Genomic DNA, 24837 nt, shown 5'->3' with positions numbered 1-24837 from the left:
CTCAGAGAAAACTGAGCCCAGAAAATGAAATTAGTTGCACACAGGATCCCAGCCAGTTAACGGCAGAGCGAAACCTCCAGGCACCTAGTACAATAATTTGTCAATTATGCCAAAATGCTACCAAATTTGCTACCAAATTGCTACCACATAGCTAAAACATAGTCCAACCTTGTGTCCGTGGCGCCCTGTCCACTAATTCAATTGCATGAGGTACGTAACATGCTAAGATTCCAACATTCCAAAGACCTTAAGGACAGACAGAAATACCTAGAACCGCCTTATAATGGGTCAGAGGTAAAGACGGGCCTCTAAATATCAAACAAGCTACGTATCCCTTATGAGCTACCAGTTGTCCCTTTAGGAAAAGACTGAGCCATTGAAGGAACCTTTTCAACAGCAAAGGGAACTTGGGAAAATAGGTTCCTGACTTTAATGTAAAGATGACTCGGGAAATGTGGGTGACGGCAGGGTCCCAAAGGTCGAGGAAGCACTGACTGACTTTTCCCTCTGCTCTCACAGGTGGACTTGAGCTTCGGTCCAGCACAGAGTCTCCCGGCCTCACATGTGCACCTGCGAGTCTCAGCTTCTCCTCAGTCCCTCTGCGCCCTCCGTGCCGTGGACCAAAGCGTGCCGCTGGCGAGGCCCGAGGCTGAGCTGTCCCCGGCCTCGGTGAGTTGCCGGCAGCTTTGTGGGTCAGGAAGGGCCGCGTAAGGGACCACAGGAGGGTTGGCGGGGGGGGGGGGGGGGGGGGGGGGAGGATAAGCCCCTCTTAAGAGTAAACTATGATGGGGCGCCCGGGTGGCTCAGTCGTTTAAGCGTCCGACTTCAGCTCAGGTCAGGTTTATGGGTTCGAGCCCCACGTCGGGCTCCGGGCTGACGGCTCAGAGCCTGGAGCCGGCTTCGGATTCTGTGTCTCCCTCTCTCTCTCTGCCCCTCCCCTGCTCATGCTCTGTCTCTCTCTCTCTCTCTCTCTCTCTCTCTCAAAAATCAATAAAAACATTAAAAAAAATAAATAAATAAATAAGCCATTTTTGGTCAATGCAGTAAGCTTTTTAGACAAAATTGATATTTGCAAGCCTAAGCCATTTACCTCCCAGCAGATCTATTTATCTCTCTAGAGTGCTTCCGATCTGTGAAAATGGTAATAAGTGATTCGCAAGTTATTTTCAATTCAGAAAAAAGTGACCTACTCCAGCTTTGTCAGCAAGGATGAGCCCCAGACTACCTAAAATTTTAAGTTCCTTCTTTTTTTTCCCTAGAAGTGTATTAATTAATAGTGGTGATATTGGGGGTATCACATTGGTTTTGATTGCTATCATTGTCGTCATCATCATTTTCACCAGCTTGCAGGCCTACTATGTGCTAGGTCTGTTTTAGGAGCTGGGGAAATCGCAGTAAACAATCACAGTCTTTGTCCCTTACAGAGGTGTCGTTTTAGAGGGACGATAATAAGAAATTGCATGTGACTCCAAAAAATAAAAAGGGAAAATATGGTCAGTAATTAGCATCAGGTGAAAATACTTTCAAACATGCGGTTTTTGAAAACTATCAGAAGTAGAGGAAAATTCAGAAACTGCTTTTCTAACCTATTTAAAACTAGATTACTGGGGGCACCTGGGTGGCTCAGGCAGTTGAGCATCCAACTTTAGCTCAGGTCATGATCTCATGGTTCCTGAGTTCAAGCCCCACATTGGGCTCCGTGCTCACAGCTCAGAGCCTGGAGCCTGCTTCGGATTCTGTGTCCCCCCTCTCTCTCTGCCCTTCCCTTACTTGCAATCTGTCTCTCTCTCTCAAAATAAATTAACATTAAAAAAATTTAAAAAAAAACACTAGATTACTCATCTTTCGAAAATGCTCAGCATGATGCAAGAAAAATGACATGTTACTGGAATTTGATCATTGTCAAAAAGTTATCAGTGGTGAATTTTATAACCTTAATTGCCTTATGCATGAATGTTTAAATAGATTAACTCATTAACTTGCCTACCTGGGACTTATTATTATTTGGCAATACTGGAGGATAAATCAGTAATATTGAAGTTTCTTTTGGTTTTCTTCTGGTTTCTACTTCTCAAAATTCATTTGTAGGTATTAAATTTTAAAACTGTGGGATAACTATATCAAGAATCACTGTCTTGTTTCTAATCATCAAAATTAACATTCTTCGGAAAAAAGGGTATCATAAAAATTTTTTTCAACCTTAGCCTTGTATTAACAGGTCAAAATATCTCCTCATAGCATCATAATTATTAGAGAAAAAGACAGATTTCTCTTACTACAGTTTTCTATTTGAATTAGAAGATGGCATGATGAAGTTAACCTGAAAAAAAGGGACTTATTCTCTCTAGGTGCCTTCTTTGGAGAAATGCTTTTTTTTTTTTTTTCTTTTTTACACTCTGTATTTGCGTAGTCTATTCTGAGCTGTTTTTCAGCTCAGCTTGTATTGAACAAGTTTAGTCTACTTTTCAATATTTTTGTGTTTATCCTATTTTGTTTAGTTCTATAAATTTAACAGTCGATTCAATTGCATAACACAGCTTTCAACATTATAGAGATAAAAAAAAGGAGTATGAACATAATTGGAGACTTGGGCTCTTACAGTTGTCTTTATGTCACTTGCTTTGACAATAGCCTGGAAAATATTCGTTCATCCAAAACAGATGGAGCATGCTCACTTATGCGACCATTTGGTTCTCCTACTCAAGAACAAAGTAAATAGGTAAAGAAGTTTAGAGAGTGTTTGTGGTTAGTTATCAAGTGCTTCATAATGATGCTCCCCAACTGTGTTGGTGTTAAACAATAAACATGTATTGTCATTCGCACTTTCTGTGGATTAGGAATCCAGAAGGGACTTATCTGGGCTAAGTGACTGGCTTGTGATCGCACCTGTTCGTCAACATGGCAACATGTTACTAGGGCTTGGCTGAGGTTGGAAGTCTACTTCCAAGATGTGTTGCTCATACAGTTGTTCCTCACCACACTGACTGAGTGTCCTTGGGGTTACCTGAGTGTCCTCAGCACATGGCAGGTGATTTCCTCTAAAGCAAGTGATCCAAGAGACAGCAGCTAAGGCTGCAATATATTTTATAACATGGCCTTGGCATTTACACACTACCGCTTCCACAAAATGTTATTAGTTATAAGGACCCCTGGGTGGCTCAGCCGCTTAAGCCTCCGACTTCGGCTCAGGTCATGATCTTGTGGTTTATGGGTTCAAGCCCCGCGTCAGGCTCTGTGCTGACAGCTCGGAGCCCAGAACCTGATTCAGATTCTGTGTCTCCCTCTCTCCCTGCCTCTCCCCCCTCACACTCTGTCACTCTCTCTCCTTCAAAAATAAATAACATCAAAAAAAAATTTTTTTAAATGTTATTAGTTATAGATGTCAGCCCTATTCATTACAGGAGGAACTACACAAGAACACAAATACCAGGAGGTAGAGATTACTGGGGGCAATTTTGGAGGCTGTGTTCACAGTTTGCCCTCTGACTCCCAGTGACCTATTACCTTCCCACATGTAAAATACACTCACTTTCCTCCTATGACCCTAGAAGTCTCATTCCCAAATTAGGCCCAGGTACAGTTGATGTTCCTTGGGCGTTGTTCCTCAAGTACAATTCCTCTAGCTATGAAGACCTTGACCTAGCGTGTACTTAAGGTGTTTACCTCCACACATTCAGCATACAATGGTGGAACTGACATACTGATACTCCTGTTCAAAAGGGGAAACAAAGGCCCATAGGAGGTATCGGTCCGTGGCAGTTCTGAGATCCACCCAAAGGCTGAAAGCCCTTTGATTAGGACTCACTCTTACTCCAGCCTAGGAAATAAATATCCAAGCCCCTTGGCTCCACCCTACGGATTCGTGGTTCTTTCATTTAAGTCATCCTTCTTCAAAAAAAAAAAAAAAGGTGGCCTGAGCTTGCAATTGTGTAGACATTGTTCTGTTGAATATCAGTGATATTCACCTATGTACCTATGTGGTTTTTCTATCCAAGAACAAAGCTATACAGAAATAGAAGCTTAACAGATTGCAGTAATTCCTACCTAAATTAGCGTATTTTTTTCTTTTCTTTTTTTACAGCTCATTTATTTATTTTTGAGAGGGAGAGAGAATCCCAAGCAGGCTCCATGGTGTCAGCACAGAGCCCCACGCAGGGTTCAAACTCATGAACCGTGAGACCATGATCTGAGCTGAAATCAAGAGTCAGGCACTTAACTGACTGAGCCACTCAGGTGCCCCTAAATTTGTCAGGTGATTAACTATTCATCAAACACAGAGACAGTTCAGATCTTTCTTTATTTGGTCTAGTTTTACCTCTAAACACTAGAATGAATTTTTCAGTAATCCTTGGTAATTTAAGTTGTATAATCCTTGGAAACATTTTCCCAGGTAGGTTTTATGTCAATAGAACCACAAAAATAAATAAATTACAAACACAAAACACTGATAAAAATAAACAAACAAAAATTTTAACTTCTCTCTAAGGGACCGACTACTTCGAGGTACTCAAGAAAGGACTGATGGTGATTCTTATCACATTTCTCTCAGTTCAATGGCTATTTCAAAAGAAAAACAGGTAAGAGCTCTGTCTTTGATCGCCCCTCTGTTCCAGGTATATAATCTGCTAACGATGAAGGATCTTACTGGTTTCCCTGACAAACTGGACCAGCAGGAAGAAGAACATGCAAGTTGTAGCGATCCTTATATCATTGTTAAAGGAGCCATCTACATTCCCCTAGCAAGTTATGATGAAGAAGATATGTATGACTTCCTAAAGGTAAAATCCTTATTACCTGTTAATGTACCGGCTTATGAACATGTTTATGTTAGTAAAACTATATATATATATAGTTATATATATAGTTTTATATATATTTACATACACATTTATATATTTTTATATATATTTATTTATAAATATACATATATACATATATATATATATATATATATATATATATATATATATATATAATTTAGAAATATATAGTTTTAGAAAATGTTTAGCCTAACAGTTGATAACTCAGAGACAGGGCTAGATCCAACCTCTGCCATTTCATTGAAATATTTTAGTTATATTTAATTTGCAAAAGGCCATAAATTATAAAATCTTGATAAGCCATAAAGTATTATAATTTTACCACTCTTTTATTGAGTCTGTGTACCCCTAGGGAATTAATCTAACATTAAGGCTATCGGGGTTACATAGGGAAATTTCTAAGGAAAATATATTTCATGGATTCTAATCAAGTTTACAAACCTATTGAGTCACCATTTTTACAGGGTATGGGATTAAAGGTGTTCACCAACTCTAAAATCCGAAAACCACGGTCGTGTTCAGTGATCCAACCACCTGCAGGAGCAGAAAGGCAAGCAATGTATGGAGGTAAATAGCAAGTTGCTTTCAATTTTGTATAGCATCCAATGATATTACTTTGCCAAAAAAAAAAAAAAATGTAAAACGAGATAGATAATGTGGCCTTATCTCCATTTGATACATAGAGAAACTAAGATTCAGATGTTTCTTGCTGAGATAATTTAGCTGGTAAATGGCATAGACAGAACTGACCAGTTTGTTAAAGATCAGCCCAATATTTTATTTTATTTTATTTTATTTTATTTTATTTTATTTATCTTATTTATTTTGAGAGAGAGAGAGAGCACAAGCAGGGGAGGGGCAGAGGAAGAGAGAGAGAGAGAGAGAGAGAGAGAGAGAGAATCTTAAGCAGGCTCCACTCTCATCATGGAGCCCGATGCAGGGGTCGATCTCTTGACCATGAGATCATGATCTGAGCTGAAATCAAGAGTCAGCCACTTAACCGACTGAACCACCCTGGAGCCCCTACGTGAATCAGATATTTCAGGGCACAAAATCAGATGAAACACAAGATTCTACTATACTATAAGAAAGGAAAATGTTTACCATGTAAGGAGAGAATAATTCTAACTACGGAATCAGGAGATATTTTTAGAGATGCTATATCTTAAAGAATAGAAAGGAAGAGAACAGGCCTTGCTGGTGAAAAGAAATAATGTGAAGATGGCAGAAATATCTCCTAATCCAAAGCCAAAAGAAAACGAAATAAAACATCAAAGGAAGCAGCCTCTTTCTACACCCTCACTTTCCCATTAAAATACATGTTTTAATCCCCAGATCTATTTATACTTACAGCCCATTAACCAAACCTTTTTCCTCTCTCTCTCTCCCATGATTCTGTCTTTTCTTCCAAAATATTCTTGATGTATATTGTTAATGAAGATGAACATCTTCTGAGTTTTGTATTTACGAATCAGAGGTTTTATGTGCCCAGTGAACATGACAGATGGCTTTACTGAGATATAACTGATATAGAACATTAAATGATTTTAAGGAATACAATGTGTTTATCTGATGCACTTATATATTACAAAATGATTATCACTATAGCATTAGTTAAAATTTCTGTCACCTCATAATTTCCGTTTCTCCTTTTTTTTCTTTTAAATTTTTATTTTCATTCCACTTAGCTAACATACATTGTTATACTAGTTTCAGGTGTAGAATTTAGTGATTCAACACTTCTGTACATCACCCTGTGCTCATCATAACAAGTGCACCCGTCAGTCCCCAACACCTATTTAACCCATTGCTTTTCCCCCCTCTTCCCTGGTGACCATCAGTTTGTTCTCTATAATTAAGAGTCTGTTTCTTGGTTTCTCTCTCTCTCCCTTATTTTTTTCCCCTTTGCTTGTTTGTTTTCTTAAGTTCCACACATGAGAGAAATCATATGATATTTATCTGTTTCTGACTGCCTTAGGAGTACTACTCATCCATTAAAAAAAAAAAAAAATGAAATCTTGCCATTTACAACAACATGGATGGAGCCAGAGAATATAATGCTAAGTGAAATAAGTCCATCCATTTCTTTTTTATGGTTCTCAGCACTTTTCAAATGGAAAAACTGAACCCAGAAAGGTTAAGTAACTGAAGCTGTTAGGATGCCACAACCAGTAAGAGATAAGATGGAGATTCAGATCTGGCTGTTTGACTCCAGATCCATGTTTTTTAACCTCTACACTATTCTGTCTCTCAAAGGCTTTAAGGTGAGAGCTTACCTGGAATGTTCTAAGGGTAAGGAAACCAGCATGGTTGGAACAGAGTGAATAAAGTAAGTGCAGTTGGAAAGAGAGATCAGCGGAATAATTGAGGCCAAATGGTATAGGGCTTTGTAGATCATTGTAAGAATTTGACTTTTTACTCTGCATGAGATGGAAAGATTTTCAGAAGTGGAGAGTGACGTGATCTAATATGTTTCTTATAAGGATCACACTAGATACTGAATTTAGAAGAAAATTAAGTTTTCAGTTTTTATGCTTTTTTTGTTTGAAAGTAGCAAAGGTCAAAAATGAATACAAGAATTACAAAGCTAAATTGAGTGGCCCTTTCACAGCCATGAACAGAATATCCAGCTGAAAGTATTTTGTGATCAGCAGTGAAATAGAACGTAAGTGAACGTGTCCAGGGATCAACACATTTCGATGAAGTCAGATGGGAAAAAGAAGCAGAATAATAATAATAACGACCACAATAACATTTCATCTTGGGAAATGAATCTAAAGGCATTTAACGTAGAGTGTATGAGTTGTGACAAAGGAAGAATAGAATTTTAACATAAACACTGTGAAAGGATCAGTAGAGAGTTGAAGTTGACCTTGAGAATGAGACAATAAGGAAGGTACAGTCATCATCCAATACATGGAGTTAAAATAACACATTAAGCCACTGTTTGTTAACTGGAATAGCTGGAGAAGTTGAAGGGTCTTTGACATCTGTAGCAGAAACGAGAAAATAGCTTCTTTAGATGCATCATCCATTTAGATAAATTTAAGTACCAATAACAGATTTACATATTCAACGTAAGAGTAAAAACAGAGACAATAGAGCAACATCAGGGAGAAATCAAAGTCAGAGACAGAGATGGCTACCACGTGGAAGGACTTCTAGGAAAGAAGTTGTATGATATTAATTAAAGAAATTACTGTGGATGCTTTTTTACAGTTGAGAGAGATATCAAAGGAAAATACCTGGAAATTTTTTTTTTTAATTTATTTTTTTAATTTTTTTAAAGCCTTTTTTTTATTTTTTGTAATCTTTATTTATTTTTGAGAGAGAGACAGAGTACAAAGGGGGAAGGAACAGAGAGAAAGGGAGACACAGAATCCGAAGCAGGCTCCAGGCTCTGAGCTGTCAGCAGAGCCCGACGTGGGGCTCAGACTCACAAACAGTGAGATCATGACCTGAGCCGAAGTTGGACGCTCAACTGACAGAGCCACCCAGGTGCCCCATGTTTTGTTTTGTTTTTTAATAAATATTATTTCACAAGGCAATTCTGAAATATCACCTGGGGTGCCTGGATGGAGAGCCTAAGCCAAACTCAATTTATAAGCATGACCTCAGGCACAATAAGGATCAGAAAGCTTTCATGTTTAGTTCTCTATCCCCTCACTTTTGTAAATAATTTCTCTGTCTCCGTCGTAGCAAATGGAACCATCTTTCTATGGCATCTTGAATTTTTCATTTCTCCTTCCCAAGACATAAAGAGAAGAAAATCTAATGCTCTAGCCTTCTTATCAAGAGAACAATGAGTTTACAAGCTTCATTATAGTGCAAAGAATTGATGTTATTAAATTCTATTCACCCATTGGTAACTCAAACAATTGAACACATGTTGCCCGAAGAGAGTTTTGCATTTTCTGCTCAGTCCTTCTTATGGAGGAAACAATACTCTGTGACCTTGAAAACCCACTATATCTCTCACAAACTATAAACGCATGTCCAAGTTCTCTTGCTCTACGAGCCTCCACTCATACAAAATTATGCTATCTGTAGGGTACAGGGAATTTCTACCTTTAACAGAGACTCCTGTCTGCTCAAAGAATGAGGGCTCAACAAGTTATTTCCAAAGTTCTACAACTCTTAGGAGACCATCTGAGCAGGAAAAGTGAAAACTTGGTCTTCTAACTCTCACGCATGCACCATGAATGGATGCTTTTTCTTTAACTAGATTGTAATTTTCCTTTATTTTATCAGTGGGAATGGCAGCGAGTCCATACAGTCCTCAATTTGACGCATATAATATAATGCCCATAAATAATCCAGAGCCAGTCTCTGAAACGGTACGGACTTATTTCCCTGAGACCTGGATCTGGGAGTTGGTGGCCGTGGAGTAAGTAATTTCACTCTCCTCCATTTGCTGTGGGTGAGCCAGTGAGAATCCTCCAGCATTTTCAACTCTAAGATAACCTTTCTGAGAAATTCTAAATAATCATCTTAACCTCTCATCCTTTCGGGATAGGTCTAAGAAAATGCCTTTATTATAGAGGTTTCAAATATAATATAAAAATATATTTTACTTTATAGGTAAAATTTTCTCAGAGATGAGCAATTCTGAAATAACTGTTCCGGAGACTGCCAGAAAAGAGACATGGGTGCTAAAAATATCCAAATGCTAGACTGCCTAATGCTATGGGGGGAGCCTTCCGTAAACAAGATTGGAAAACGCGCATAAACAAATCAGGCTACGTAAATGTAATGGTCTGTTTGTTAGATTGTGATTCTTAAATATGCTTGTTTATGGGATTGTACAACAGTGAGGGACATCTATGGACCAAACTGAATCACATGCAAGTATTTTTCTTTTAAGGTACAGACATGTTGATAAGGGAAAGAGGCACCGTTGAGTACCTTCTATTTTCCCAACTCAGTTTCCCGATACATAATCTGGTGTACTCGTGTGGACATATTGATTCTCGCTTGAGAAAAGATGTTTCACCTGCTTACTTTCTGTTCTTCACATTTCTATCCTCCCCAGCGCATCAGGTGTGGCTGAAGTGGAAGTAACAGTCCCTGACACCATCACGGAATGGAAGGCAGGGGCCCTCTGTCTGTCCAATGACACAGGGCTTGGTCTCTCTCTTCCCGCCTCCCTCCGCGCCTTCCAGCCCTTCTTTGTGGAGCTCACAATGCCCTACTCTGTGATCCGCGGAGAGACCTTCACGCTCAAGGCCACTGTCCTAAACTACCTTCCCAAATGCATCCGGGTAAGGAAAATGAGGGTGAATTGAAACGGGGGATAGAATCAAAGACTTCTTCAGTCGGTCAGCTCCCGATTCCGCTCCCAAGACTGTGGATAACACTGGGAATTCTGCCCTAGAACTGCAAATAAATAGTGCTAAGCAGGGCAGAACCTGATCAGGAAGATAACACAATGACCTTTGGGCTACAGGTACAGGATCTCCAAACCACATACTTTTAAAAAGAAAATTGCCCGAATCTGGCCGAATCCTTTAACACAGGATAGGCTTTTTGCCAGGAAAATTCTTGATGCTGACAGAAAAAAAGTCAGTTTTCTTAATTCCATGAGTGTCATCCTTCAAGTTCTTATCTCTAAACTCCCACAATATGCTTGTAACTTCTACAGCATGTATTTCTTTGTAAATTTCGTCACGGTTTTGTATATAGATTATCCCCTTTGTAACACAATATCCTCAAGGTCCGGAAGCTCTTAATTTGCTCTGTCTTGTATATAGTAGACAGGTGATATTTGTTGAGGGAAGTGGGAAGAAGGGAAGAAAGAAGTCAGGAAGAAAATCTGCACGGGAGGTAGGAACCAACGGGTAGAACCAGTAGGTAATGCTCCCATGGGCAATCTTCCATTGCGGTTTTCCCCTCCCCTCCACTATTGCTATACCTGCAAATTTCTCCAATCTACCCTAATGCAAAGGCCAGATCCTCCTAGTAAGGAATCATTCTTGCTTTGTATCACTGCCATTCTTAAACTCCTCAAAGCATGCGTGGACTTACGTGACATAATTTTTTTCTCCAAGTCCCAGTCTAGTGCAGCATCTCATATGTGGTCCCAGTTCTGTGCATTCATTGTCTCTCCATATTCTGACCATTTGTTTCTATGCCTCGCTTGCAAATGATAGGTCAGTGTGCAACTGGAAGCTTCCCCAGCCTTCCTACAATCCCAGAATGAAAAGGGAGAGGAATCTCATTGCATCTGTGCAAATGAGAGGCAAACCCTGTCTTGGACGATAACTGCCAAAACACTGGGTGAGTGACGTTCCCCCAAAACGTTCTCCGATCAACAAGCGTGGCAGGTATCCTACGTACATCACGTTCTCCTTTCTGCTTTCCGCAAATATAATTCCGTAAGGTTAGTTTGTCGCTTCTTTTGATTTCTACCCCCAGCGGCCTCCCAGTACTCCCACTGCACCTGGGTCCCATGATCATTGTGGCTTGGGCACAGTGGACATTAGCCTTGAGGTCTTTTTCAGCTTTATTTCCCACTTCCGGCCAACAGTAAGGTTAAAGGGCAGCCCTTCAAGATGATGACAGAGCACAGAGTCATTTTCCGGGGGTAATAGCTCAGTGGTAGACCATTTGACAAGCACACATTCTCAGCTATTAGGGATGGCGTTGACTGCTCTCAAGGTGAACGTGCATGTTTTTCTACGTTTTTCTGTTCCAGGGAGTGTGAACTTCTCGGTGAGTGCAGAGGCAGTGCCGTCCCTCGAGCTGTGTGGAAATGAGATTGCTGAGGTCCCTGAGATGGGGAGAAAAGACACGGTCATCAAAACCCTGTTGGTGGAGGTAGGTCCGGTCCGGACCACTTTGCCATATTTTTCTGAGACCCTAACAATAATAACAATGAAAAAATATGGCCATATTCTTGAGATAATAAAGGATAATTATACCATACTCACACAATGCCCCTGGGAAGACTAGCGGTATTTCCTGTCCTAAAAGTTTACGGGAGTCAGTTAGGCACCCGACTCTTGATTTTCGTTCACGTCGTGATCTCATGGCCATGGGATCGAGCCCCGTGTCAGGCTCCACAATGTGGAGCCCACTTAAGACTCTCCTCTCTCTCTTCCTCTGCCCCTCTCCCCTGCTCACTCTCTAAAATAAAATAGAATATTAAAAAAAAAGTGTTATAGTAAACTTTGCTAACTAACCTTGTTAGCTTATTGTAAATACTTTTTTCATAGATTAATTTAGAACTATTCTCTTTTCTTGATCTCTACCTCTCTTCTAAGATTCACTTATTTCTCACCCCTTGTACCTTTGATTCTCTTTCCTTATTATCCCTCCTTTCCTCCTCTGCAGATCTCCCTGGTTTTTCGAATTGTATGGATTTATAGTAATTTGATAATAAGTGGGATGTGAAGATTGTTTAGTGTAAATTCCAGCCTTCAATGCAATGAATCTACGGTTGTCCCTCAAAAACCTGGATATTTATCCATTTTCTCCTTTTTTTTTTTTTTTTACTCCAGCCTGAAGGTATTGAGCAAGAAAAGACTTTCAACTTTATGATCTGTGCTTCAGGTAACAGTCAATCTTCATAATCATAGTGAGAATAACGCCTCACAGGGATATGTATGTCAAGTTACAATGCAAACTCAGTTCACATTTAGCCTTTACCTCCGTAGCCCAGGGACTGATCGTGAACCAGTCAAGACATAGTAGCTTAGAGTGTCATAGTTTAGGTAGAAGGAGAGCAAAGTCATGATAAGTTTGAATGACAATAATATTCCCTAAAATAGTTGATGATGAAATATGTGGCACTTTGTACTCATCTTACTAAAAAAAATGTTTTTCATGGCAAAGAGAAAACCCGTTTTACATCGGGAATTTGTCATGTCACTAAGAAACACCTGTACCTTGCAAATTACATTACCACATTCGTATTAGCGCTACGTCATAGTGTGTATGACGCTTTTCTTGTCACTTGAGAAGGACCATTTTAAAATATAAACTCAGAGAACAATAAAAGCAGAGAATTGTACCATTAAATCAAAGAACTGTACACCCTCACCAGTTCCCAGGCTCCTTTGAGAGAGCCACTATGCACGGCAACACAAAACATAGCAAAGTGAGAGGGGAAAGGACTCTGGTAGTCATACAGCACCAAGAAGAGCTGGACTATTAAAGGTGATCTCACCATAAGCCACAGTCCTTATCCCTTGGACCCCGAGTCCCTGAAGGAGACATAATTACACTACTGCTGAATATAATAATAACAACCATAATAACTGCTCACGTGTATTGAGATACGACATGTTGCAGAGGCTGTTCTAACGCACACGTGTTTCGCATGCATTCTTCCTTGAATCATCATACGAGCAAGTTGGACGATGAAGAGGTTAAGGAATTTGTCCAAGGTTTGTAGCTAGTAAGTGGCAGGACTGGTACCATATCCAAGCAGGGTGGCTCTGACCCCCTCCTAACCACTACATCATATTGCGGTAAGAGATGCCGTCTTTTGATATGGGTTGTCTGTTTCCAAAGGCACTGAAATATCTGAGCAGTTATCTCTGAAGCTCCCACCTAACGTGGTCAAAGAATCGGCCAGAGCCTCCTTTTCAGTTTTGGGTGAGTCAACTTGCACCCAGAAAACTTGAGACAAAAGATCAGCCATAATACATTTTTTTCCATCTATCTATCTATCTATCTATCTATCTATGTTTGTGCTTGAAATCTCAACTTATTGATAGTATCTATTTCTATTGGGATTCTGGAAGTCTCACTCTCTAAACAGAACTTTTCCCTTGCCTAAATGATAGTATCTATACTAAATAGGAAAATCACTTGTCTTTAATAGTGTGAGCTACTTACGAGCTGAAATTACTCTGACACCTAATCTTTCACATCCCCCAGGTGACATATTAGGTTCTGCTATGCAAAATATACAGAATCTCCTCCAGATGCCCTATGGCTGTGGAGAACAAAACATGGCCCTATTTGCTCCGAACATCTATGTTTTGAACTATCTGAATGAAACCCAACAGTTGACCGCAGAGATCAAGTCCAAGGCCCTTGGCTATCTTACCAGTGGTGAGACAAAGACGAGTTTACTTTGTTACTCTAATGAGATTTTTTCCGATTAAACTTGAATCATATTACCAGATATTAAGCTAATGATGGTGATTTTGGGCGAAATGACAACTTTCCCAACATTTGATAGGATGTTGTGTTGTGACATATCCATATCACCATGACAGATCCTATGCACAAGAGACCGTACAATGTCTGGGGCTTCTGACCAACCTTCACGTATGGGTGGCTTGCCTTTCTGTAATATTTCTTGAACTAATTGAACCTTTCATTCCAGGTTACCAGAGACAGCTGAACTACAAACACCAGGATGGTTCCTACAGCCCCTTTGGACAGCAATATGGCAGGAGCCAGGGCAACACTTGGTAAGAGAAGAAAATCTGAGTCTCAACGATGAGCTCACAGCATGTACATATGTTAGCCTATTTAATTCTTACAACTACCCTGTGAAGTGAGAGCCGCTTCATTTTACAGAGGAGGAAATGCTATACAACATGGATAAATAAATGTCTCTGGTATAAACGGCTAATAGGTGGCAGAAATGAGAACACTTGGAACTTGATTCTTTTTTATATCTAATATGCCAAGCATCTCTTCTTTCTCGTGTTGCTAAGAGACCATTGTAAGTTTGTGGTTTTTCCCTCTTAAGTTGTTGCTTAGCAGTGAGAGACACTAGAGACAGGCAAGAAAAACAGTAGCCATTCCTCACTGAGTGTCCTTTACTAACTTCTACTAAATGATTCTCTCTGTCTGTCTGTCTGTCTGTCTCTCTGTTTATCCATCCATCGTGGTCAGTCCATCCATCTATCTTCCATCTGTCCCTCCATCTGTCTACCTGTCTGTCCATCCACTCATCTATTTATTTTTCTATTCATTCATCTTGAAGAAGTCGGACCACAAAAGAAAACGAGAGGAAATCAATGACCCAGAAAGTGGTGGAGAAGCTGGGCGAGGTGAAATATTTACTGAGGCAGGACATTAAAAGCAGTTCATTAGACTACTAGCTGCATAAGAGGAGGTAAGAAATCTGTGAAAAGAGCCTGGGTAGCTCAGTCGGTTAAGCATCCGACTCTGGATTTTGGCTCAGGTCAAGATCTCATGGTTTGTGAGTTCAAGCCCCGCATCAGCACAGAACTGTCAGCACCAAGCCCGCTTAGAATTCTCTCTCTCCCTCTCTCTCTGCCCCTCCCCTGCTCAAGCACTCTCTCTCTCTCTGTCTCTCAAAATAAATAAATAACTTTAAAAATGGAAATCTGTGAGAAGAAATAAATACAGAAAGTCCAGAATGTGAGAGCAAATATCTCAACTGCCCAAGAACACTAGGAGACACCTGAATCTCTGAAGTGACACAGAAATGCTTTAGGAAGTCAGGACCAATTGGTAATGCATTCGACAACAGGTTGCGACGAAACAAAAAGAGTATCGTTAACAGACAAAGTCTCCAGACTCTCAGTAATAGTTCATTGACTCCTCAGGCTCACAGCCTTTGTACTGAAGACTTTTTCCCAGGCTCGAACCTACATCTTTATCGATGAAGCACACATCACCCAAGCCCTCAGCTGGCTCTCCCAAAGGCAGAAGGAAGACGGCTGTTTCAGGAGCTCTGGGTCTCTGCTCAACAATGCCATTAAGGTGAAGTGTTCTGAGTACTTGTCCCGAACCTCACGATGATACACACATGCTAACATTCCTCCAAAGGTGATGGGAGGAAAAAAGGCACAGAGGGGTTGCAAAGATGAAGTGCAGTATTTTGTGAAAGGGCATCAGGGAAGGAATGTTAAACCTGAAGATGTGAAACCTGAGAAGAAAGAAATGGTATTTGCATGAGGCTGTTAATTTGCTTGATAGAGACAGATACTGAGGAGAATCTCCATGAAACAGCAGAAAAGAATATACTAACATCTTAAAGTAGGATTAATAAAAATTCTCTCTCTCTCTCTCTCCCTCTCTCTCTCTCTTCCTCTTTACACAGGGAGGAGTAGAAGATGAAGTGACCCTCTCTGCCTATGTCACTATTGCTCTTCTGGAAATTCCTCTCCCTGCCACTGTAAGATTCACCTCAATTCCACTTCCTACCATGAAAACTACAACCCTGATGTCTGAACACGCCCTACAAAAAGCCAAGTCTCAAAGTTCCCTTCGCTCAATGCGGAGGCATTTCTCAGCTCGCAGAGCTCTGTGGTTAATCCAGCAAAGGGAACTTATACTTGCCTAGCAACGCCCTCAGGCTATGTACAAAACTCATCCTAAACACTCAGGTTCTGTGGACTTATTCTTTTAAGACTTAAGTATAAAGCTAAGAGATTTAAAACACTTTTTCAACTTCAAAATCGTGGATATTCGGCTGTCTACCTGTCTGGCTAACAGCCGTGAATGACATCTGTCACTCAATGTCCAACCCAGGGCCCGCTCCATCCGCGACTTGCCTTAGCTTGACATCATTACCTCCTGGTCTTTGCAGCACCCAGTTATTCGCAATGCCCTCTTCTGCCTGGAGTCTGCCTGGAACACAGCAAAGGAGGGGACCCATGGAAGCCATAGCTACACCAAGGCGTTGTTGGCCTACGCTTTTGCCCTAGTGGGAAACCAAGACAAGAAGAGAGAAATACTGGACTCTCTTAGGGAGGAAGCTGTGAAAGAAGGTGAGAGCGAATGGTCAACAAATGCCCCCTCCTCTTCCCCTGACATTGCAAAAAGAGAATTGTGTTCCTGCTGAAAGTAACAAGTCTCCTTATCCAACTCAGGTGTTATGAAATCAGAGCACCTCTCATAAAAATGTCGTCTCTGAAATGTCATACGTTATACAGTGTGTCACATAGTAGACAGTGCTGCAGGTAAATTGTGGAAGTTTATTCCTCACTGCGACATATATATATTTTTTAAATTTATATATATTTCCCATGGTATCTGCCTTCTTGAATGAAATTATACTCGAATGAAAAGAGGCACAACAAAAAAGCCATACTCAGGGAAGTGCAATAACATTTTCACAGTGTTTTTATCTCTATTTGCAAAAGAGATGATCACAAAAAGTCCTCTGGGATCAATGCGTAGGTTTTATATTCCAATTTATCCTCCAGTTTCCACGAAATATCTCAAGCAATAAGGGAACTCTCTTGGGTGCCTGGGTGGCTCAGTCGGTTCAGCGTCTGACTTCAGCTCAGGACATGATCTCACAGTTTGTGAGTTCAAGCCCCACGTCGGGCTCTGTGCTGACAGCTCAGAGCCTGGAGCCTGCTTTGGGTTCGGTGTCTCCATCGTTCTCTGCCTCTCTCTCTCTCTCTCTCAAAAATAAACATTAAAAAAATTAATAAAAATAGGATGTTCCGTGCTTTGTCCTCCAACAACATTCTTCAACTTAGCCCCACAGGACTAAACCAAGCTTAGTATGGAAATGTGACTCAGGGAATTTGTGGGGCTTGTGGCAGAGAGGACCATACTCCATCCCTGTATTATTTTCAGCTACCCATGATACAAATGTGTTTTCATGTATCATCTGCGAATCATCATCCTTTTTCTTACCCTTAAGGCAACTCAGTCCACTGGGAGCGACCTGAGAAACCCAGGGCACCAGTGGGGACTCTTTATCAGCCCCAGGCTCCCTCAGCTGAGGTGGAGATGACGTCCTATGTGCTCCTCGCTCACCTCACGGCCCAGCCCGGCCCGACCTCCGAGGACCTGACTTCGGCCGCGGGCATCGTGAGCTGGATCCTAAAGCAACAGAATGCCCACGGGGGCTTCTCCTCCACCCAGGTCTGTGGTTCCCAAATAGTCTTCTCTTCCAGATTCACTTGGCAGATGGGAAGCTTGAAAACAGAACAGTTACGAGGAAAAGAGAAGAGACCATCAAATCATGGGGAAGGTTCTTTAAGGATATTTGAGGACAGTGGGAATCTGAAGGAAACAGACCTGAGACATTCCCCCAAAACGCTTTTCCCAAGTGCTATGTTGACACCCTATCCATGTGGCTAATGACCATGAACATCAGCCCTCTCTAAAGCTTACACACATGGGTCGCTGGCCACACTCTAGACTAGGGTTTTTGAATATCGGTGCTCCTGACATGTTGGGGAAGATAAACACTGTTGTGAGGGGCTGTCCTGGGCACCAAAGATGTTTAGCAGCACCCGTGTCCTCTCCCCACTAGATGGCCCATAGCACCCCACCTACTCTCAGTCGAGATAAGGTAAAATGGCCACTGGATAAGACACAGTGTCCTTGGCTCCTGTAGGATTCTTCCAACAAGAAATCCTCTAAGGTGAACCAGAAAATTGTGTGATTAAAAGGAAAGTGACCGAGGCACCTGGATGGCTCAGTAGGTTGAGTGTCTGACTTTAGCTCAGATCATGATCTTGCAGTTCATGAGTTCGAGCCCCACATCAGGCTCTCTGCTGTCAGCAGCACAGGGCCTGCTTTGGATCCTCTGTCCCCTTCTCTCTCTGCCTCTCCCCTGCTCATTCTCTCTCTCTCTCTCTCTCTCTCTCTTTCAAAAATAAATAAACATTAAAAATTAAAAAGAAAATAAAAGGGAAGTGACCAAGTAGAGTTCACTTTGATCTCCACAGAATGATTGAGAAGTTCTAGCCAGCCTCTCCACGCCTTTCTGCCTGCCCTGAGAAATGTGTTCTCCCTTTAAACCAATTTTTGTTTTCAAAGCTGAAGTTCTTGGAATTTTCTTTTTTTCCTACCACAATTCTGGAACTATTTTACTGAGGATATGAGTGATTGTGTTAAATATCCAGGGAATCTGGGTTTTCCCTCCTACAAAGCTCTTTCAATATTTAGGATGTACATAGTGGGACTTTTATTTTTCAGAGAAATTAGGTGTAGGAAGTGAAAATACGCTATATAAAAGTGGGAAAGAAACTTGGGAAAGTGCAATGGTCTCATATCACCACTCACAGCCAATTTCAGTCACTCTTCTACCTAAATTAACACCATTCACTCTTTTTCCTAACTTGTCAATTTTAGACCCAATCTTGGACAGCTATAGCCAGGAGCACCATTGATGAGAAAGGGTAGGCCGTAATCTCTGGACGTAGGGGAATAGTCCCTTAGGACAAACCTAATACAAGTGAAAACAAATTGCCAGGCTAATTGGCATCAGAAATCTTTTATTTCACTTGCGGAAACTGTAGCATAACTTTGATGGTGCCTGAAAGGCAGAGAAAAAGGAAACACAATTAGCAGATGTATACTTCAGGGGGAAAAAGCCATCATCCCCTTGTGGTAACCCACACAGACTTTGGGGGCAGTCCCTGCTACCAAAAACTTACTCTTTGGGGGTGGGTTCTCCACTCCTCTCTTCCAGGACACGGTGGTGGCTCTCCATGCCTTGTCCAGATATGGAGCAGCCACATTCACCAGGACTGAGAAAGCTGCATGGGTGACCATCCGGAATTCACAGACATTTTTCACGAATTTCCAAGTGGACAAAACCAACTTCCTGTTACTGCATCAGGTCTCATTGCCAGAGCTGCCTGGGCAATATGCCATAACGGTGACTGGGGACAGATGTGTGTATCTTCAGGTGAGACTCAAGTTATGTTGGAAATTTTAACCTTACCGAATGAAAGAGGAGTCCTGGTCTCTCGTTTCTGAACATGGAAAGGGCAAATCTGGAGGAGTGAAATGATGAAAAAGTGAGGCGTTCCAGGCAAAGAGAGAAACTGATGGTGCATTGCCGTTCCACAGGCATCCATGAAATACAATATTCTTCCAGAGAAGGAGGACTCCGCATTTACTCTCAAGGTGCAGACTGTACCCCAAACTTGTGATGGACCCAAAGCTCACACCAGCTTCCAGATCTCACTGAGTGTCAGGTAAGACTTGTGGCTGAATCATGCAATCCTGAGTCTAAAAGCTACTTGGAACCATCAGTATTTAATAATATATTTTGAAGCTATGCTAGTAGGTGGGTATAATTTAAAGCTGTTATATCTACTAATGAAGTTAGCCTTCTATCACCATGAAGTGATTCTTTTATTTAGTAACTTTTTTTGTCTTAAAGTTTCAGTAATACTTCCAAAGCCTTTAAAAGCAAAGTCTGGTCTTAAACTGTCAAATAAAAAGTGTGGACTATTCGAATGTTAAAAATTCCCTACTTTTACACTAATTTTTGTTCAACGCATCACTGAAGAGTAAATTATTTTCCACAAAGATTTGTACTTTAGGTTGAAGAAAGTCTTCTTTACCTCTTCTGAATGATTATATTCTATTTTATTATTTTTCTAATCAGATAAATAGCAAATGCTAATATTAAAGAGAAGTATAAATTGCATATAAGATATAGAAATTGCCCTATAATAACCCATCAAAAATTTATAGGAACCCTAAGAAAACATAGCAGCAATAGAATACTATGTAACTAATATTAATGATATTGATATTGTAAAACAAATCTTACTTGCATAAAAGTATAAAAGTCTATCCGATCTTACAACACTTTGGAGCCTCTCTGGGAGACATGCTACATTCAAGTTAATTAAAAATATTAAAGTAATACCTACTAAATAACAAACATATAGATGAAGTGTCCAAAAACTATCATGTGTTAACAAATGCAAACTACTAAGCTCCATTCCCAAAGATTCGGATTTGATAGTTTGGGACTGGGGCTTAAACATCTATGATTTTAGTAAACAGTAGATCTGATATACATTCAGGGTTCCAAACATCAGTGTCATACATGTCTGGGGAACACAGATTTCAAGGAGTCATAATGTCACAGAAAACTTCAAGAAGATAGGTTTATGGTAGGTCTTGAAGGAGGGACTCTGGCTTTCTTTCACATACAAAGCCCTTACTCCTTTTCCCTTTGACACTATAGTTACACAGGGAGCCGTCCTGTCTCCAATATGGTGATTGTTGATGTGAAGATGATATCTGGTTTTATCCCCTTGAAACCAACAATAAAAATGGTAGGTGAATTTTAAGCCTAGTAAATTTCATACAAAGGATGCTCTGTATATTCAAACTAGAAGCCTACCAATAGCAAAGCCTTATCATTATCATCCTGCCCCCAAAATATTTTTCTCAAACCCAGGAAATTAAATTCAATAATTGTTTATTTGTCTCTAAGCCGAGGGACTTGTGTGATACCAGAGAAACCCAAGAGGAGTTCCTGTCCTTAAGCCATTCGCAGTCTAGTTAGGGAATTAAAGCACATGGGTACAAAGCTGTATTTTACTATAACAATGCAAGAAAGACAGACTTTGATTAAGTGTCAGATTGGCTGATATGCTCTCAAACATTTGGCAATGACAGAAGCAATGTGAATTAGAATCATTAAAGATGCCAGAGGGTCTAATGTGTTATTTGGATATTGAAGCATGATGGAAATCCTGATCTGAAAATACTGGCTTCCTTCTCATCACACAAAGCCAGATGATTTTTTCATGGTCAAGACATGATAACACTGAAGCCTGTATCCAAATGTGATTTCTGCCCCCCCGCCACCCATGTTTTATATCTTTAATGTACCCTGGCTATTTAATCATGAAAATGACTTATAAGAATCCTATCCCTGACATCATTTGGACATTTTTCCCTGACTACAATCTTCTCTCATTTGCTAACTTTTTAAATTTTCTAATTTTCTTCAGCTCGAAAGATCTAGTCATGTGAGCAGGACGGAAGTCAGCAATAATCATGTCCTCATTTATGTGGAACAGGTAAGAGCTCTGACATTTTGGCTGAGACTATACATCATGGTGGTCTTTTCAAGTGGGTCTCTTCATTAGAAAATAAGTAATATGAGGTAAGCAGTAATTAGTAGCACCTTTCCAGAAAGTTCCTTTATTCTAAAAGAATAAAAGTCTCCTTTTAGACCCATGGAGTGTTCTGCTCCCTTTAATTATGTTCAAATTGGAAAATGAATATGTCTATGAAATTGCAAGTAGAACATCAATGAACAAAAAGGTTATTGTGTCTGTTATTTCAAAGACCTCCCCCAAAGAATAAATGTACGATAGTGGTTGATTAATGATAGTGTAAACATCCTGATACATCCCTCTATAAGATAAAATAAAAAGTAGACTTCATGAATATCTTCAAATCTGACTATAAAGCAAAGGGAATGTCTTATCCAGTCACACAAAAAGAATAGCTTGATAATTACAGATGTTACGAAGCCAAGTCTCTGCATCTTGGCAAACCCTCACACAGGCCCAGAGAGTTAATCTCATAGCTAAGCCTACCAGAGAATGTAGATTGTCTCAGCTATTTAGGAGAAAATCTGGGGAATTTTGATCACAGTAAAGTGTTTCCAAAGTTGCATGTGAAATCCATCTTGTCACCCATAAATGTTTGCTCACCTAAAAGACACCATTGCATGAGGGTCAGAGAGCAAAGAAAGAATATAATTTACTCAAGGAAGAGGAAGGACACTTTCTAGACTCTTCATTCCTCCCACTTGTCCTTTTAGGTAACAAATCAGACACTCAGCTTTTCCTTCACGGTTCTGCAAGATATCCCAGTAAGGGACCTCAAGGCAGCGATTGTCAAAGTCTATGATTACTATGAGCCAGGTAAGTGAGAAGAAACTGAAACAACTAAATAAGTCTCAACCCAGAGCCAAGAAATAGAATCCGTTGTTACAACAGATCCTGGTTTTAGTCCATTCGGTCAGTGCTACATCTGTTTGTCTCTTTGCTCTAAGATACATATTGTAGCAACTATTAGTGGAACAAATTCATCACTATCTACTGAGTCAGAAACTTAGAAATTTAAGAAGAAAGATAATATCTGGACACTGCTCTCAAATATTTTAGAGACGTAGGGAACATAATCCACATAAAAAGATAATGTAACGAGGAAAGGCAGTTTATGACAGGTGAATGTTCGAATATAGATATTTTAACTATCCTGTTCAACACTTGTGTATTTATGTAGAGTTTTGACAATCCTGATGTGTACTTGTCTCCAAAAGTAAAGTGAACAGACTTAGTATGGGCTCCCGTTTATAGATTTGTTTTTTGTCTCCTTTCATCCAACGATTCTTTCAGATGAGTCTGCCATTGCTGAGTACATCGCCCCCTGCAGCATAGGTAAGAGGTCACACGCCAGGACCACCCTCATTCCGCATGAACTATGCTCCCTAAAGTTTCTTCTAAATTTAAAATTCTCTACAAGTCTTTTGCTAGACCCAAGACAGTTCACGTGGCACATTCTCACACAAAGAGAAAACCGTGGCCTCTCCAATTTCAGATAGCCACACCGTTATCAGTAAAGTCAATAGGTTTTGTTTGCGTGTTTGTTTGTAGGATAGCTATCACGGACAGGCAACATTTTACATCACAGTTAATCCGTCCCCTTCAGCCCAAGGGACAACTATTTAATTCTCCTGCCAAATCTAGCCCAACATCTATTTTTGTAAATGAAGTTTTTATTGGAACAGAGCCACGCTCATTGCATTATTTTCTACAGCTGTTTTCATATGTTGAATAGTTATGACATAAGCCACATGGCCTGCAACATCCAAAATATTTACCATACGCCCTTTCACAGCAAAAGTGTGCCAACCCCTGTTCTAGCCCAGGCTCAGCGGAGGGAATGTTCCTGAGGAAACCCCACCACCTTCCTATGTTTCTCTTCCCTCCATAGATGCAGAGCATGGCAATGTTTGAAGACCGTATTTAGGCTCCATATTTTGTTGGATTCCCTGTCCTATACTTCTGTTGAGAAGAAATGGAGTTGTTTGTCTCTGTGAAACAGACATCAAAGAGGCTTGTTGAATAAATATATGTTTCTGGGCAAGCTATCATTTGTTCAATCGTTCATTTATCAAATATCAATTACATGCTTACATGAAATGTTATGTTGTTTTAAATAATGTGAAGAATACAGATGTGTAACATCTGCTGATAGTTCAGCTGTGGCTATTACATATAAAGTCGAACAGAGAATAACTGAAAATAGTTTATGTTCTGAGAAATCTTAGGGAAAAAACTCATTCATTGGTCTAGGAAGCCTTTGTTTAGACGGAGGTAAGTAGTATTGATTAGTTAGGCATAAATATTTTTGGAGAGGAAGCAAGAAATGTTTATCTTCGTCCTTAAGAAAGTCCATCAGTTGGGGCACCTGGGTGGCTCAGTCGGTTAAGCGGCCGACTTCGGCTCAGGTCATGATCTCGCGGTCCGTGAGTTCGAGCCCCGCATCGGGCTCTGTGCTGACAGCTCAGAGCCTGGAGCCTGTTTCAGATTCTGTGTCTCCCTCTCTCTGACCCTCCCCCGTTCATGCTCTGTCTCTCTCTGTCTCAAAAATAAATAAACGTTAAAAAAAAAAAAATTAAAAAAAAAAAAGAAAGTCCATCAGAAATGGACTTCACAGGAGACTAAAGTGATTGGAGTAAGAAAATGTGTTGGTGACAGGCAGTATTGTGCAGTGGCTAAAATCTAGACACTGGGGCCAGACTACCTAGAGTCAAATTCTGACTCCATCCCTGTCTCACCAGCTGAATGACTGGGGCTGTTACTCAACTCTCTGCTTCGGATTCCTCACAAAGAAATGGGAATAACAGACCCTATCTCAAAGTATTGTTATGAGGATAAACTATTCTCATGGAAGAGGGGAAAGAGAAAGAGCTGAATCAAGCAGTGGCTCAGAAAGCTTTGGCTCAGGGGCACCCGGTGGCTCAGTCGGTTGGGCATTGGACTCCTGATTTGGGCTCAAGTCATGATCTCATGGTGCAGTTCGTGAGTTTGAACCCCACATCGGGCTCTGCACTGGCAGAGCAGAGCCTGCCTGGGATTCTCTGTCTCCCTCTCTCTCTGCCCCTCCCCCTGCTCACTCTCCAGTTCTCTCTCTCAAAAGTAAATAAACATAAAAAAAAAAAAAAAAGCTTTGCCTCAAATGTGGTGTATATAACTTTCATTTGCATTCTATTGGCTAAAGCAAGTCACATGACCAAGCCCAACTTTAATGGGGCACTCAGTATGTTCTCACTTACCCCCATGGG

At 40.6% G+C, this 24837-nt stretch overlaps 1 protein-coding gene and 1 long non-coding RNA gene across 3 annotated transcripts in view; one reads left to right on the top strand and one right to left on the bottom strand.

The window, feature by feature from the left end:
- LOC122224216 (PZP alpha-2-macroglobulin like) overlaps window positions 1-23631 on the top strand; it is a 47022-nt gene extending 23391 nt beyond the window's left edge. Inside the window, exons 15-36 of the mRNA XM_042945761.1 lie at window positions 520-669; window positions 4614-4778; window positions 5285-5387; window positions 9072-9207; window positions 9853-10081; window positions 10970-11096; window positions 11515-11636; window positions 12320-12371; window positions 13335-13418; window positions 13704-13880; window positions 14158-14245; window positions 15356-15512; window positions 15853-15927; window positions 16342-16522; window positions 17410-17633; window positions 19192-19410; window positions 19575-19702; window positions 20710-20800; window positions 21485-21553; window positions 22306-22408; window positions 22886-22927; window positions 23484-23631. Of these exons, the coding sequence (XP_042801695.1) occupies window positions 520-669; window positions 4614-4778; window positions 5285-5387; window positions 9072-9207; window positions 9853-10081; window positions 10970-11096; window positions 11515-11636; window positions 12320-12371; window positions 13335-13418; window positions 13704-13880; window positions 14158-14245; window positions 15356-15512; window positions 15853-15927; window positions 16342-16522; window positions 17410-17633; window positions 19192-19410; window positions 19575-19702; window positions 20710-20800; window positions 21485-21553; window positions 22306-22408; window positions 22886-22927; window positions 23484-23506 (2745 nt within the window). The 3' untranslated portion in view covers window positions 23507-23631. The remainder of the gene's footprint in view (window positions 1-519; window positions 670-4613; window positions 4779-5284; window positions 5388-9071; window positions 9208-9852; window positions 10082-10969; window positions 11097-11514; window positions 11637-12319; window positions 12372-13334; window positions 13419-13703; window positions 13881-14157; window positions 14246-15355; window positions 15513-15852; window positions 15928-16341; window positions 16523-17409; window positions 17634-19191; window positions 19411-19574; window positions 19703-20709; window positions 20801-21484; window positions 21554-22305; window positions 22409-22885; window positions 22928-23483) is intronic.
- Window positions 1-24837, bottom strand: part of LOC122224218 — a 30761-nt gene that overhangs the window by 4182 nt on the left and 1742 nt on the right. The window contains exon 3 of one of the 2 annotated variants that reach the window (XR_006204683.1): window positions 19417-19498. The exons of the other annotated variant lie outside the window; for it this stretch is intronic. This is a non-coding gene — a long non-coding RNA (uncharacterized LOC122224218). Of the gene's footprint in view, window positions 1-19416; window positions 19499-24837 lie in introns of those variants that run through there. 2 annotated transcript variants of the gene reach the window in all.

This window comes from Panthera leo, chromosome B4 (assembly GCF_018350215.1).
Source record: "Panthera leo isolate Ple1 chromosome B4, P.leo_Ple1_pat1.1, whole genome shotgun sequence".
Taxonomy (NCBI): Eukaryota; Metazoa; Chordata; class Mammalia; order Carnivora; family Felidae; genus Panthera; species Panthera leo.
This window is presented reverse-complemented; position numbering and strand designations above follow the sequence as displayed.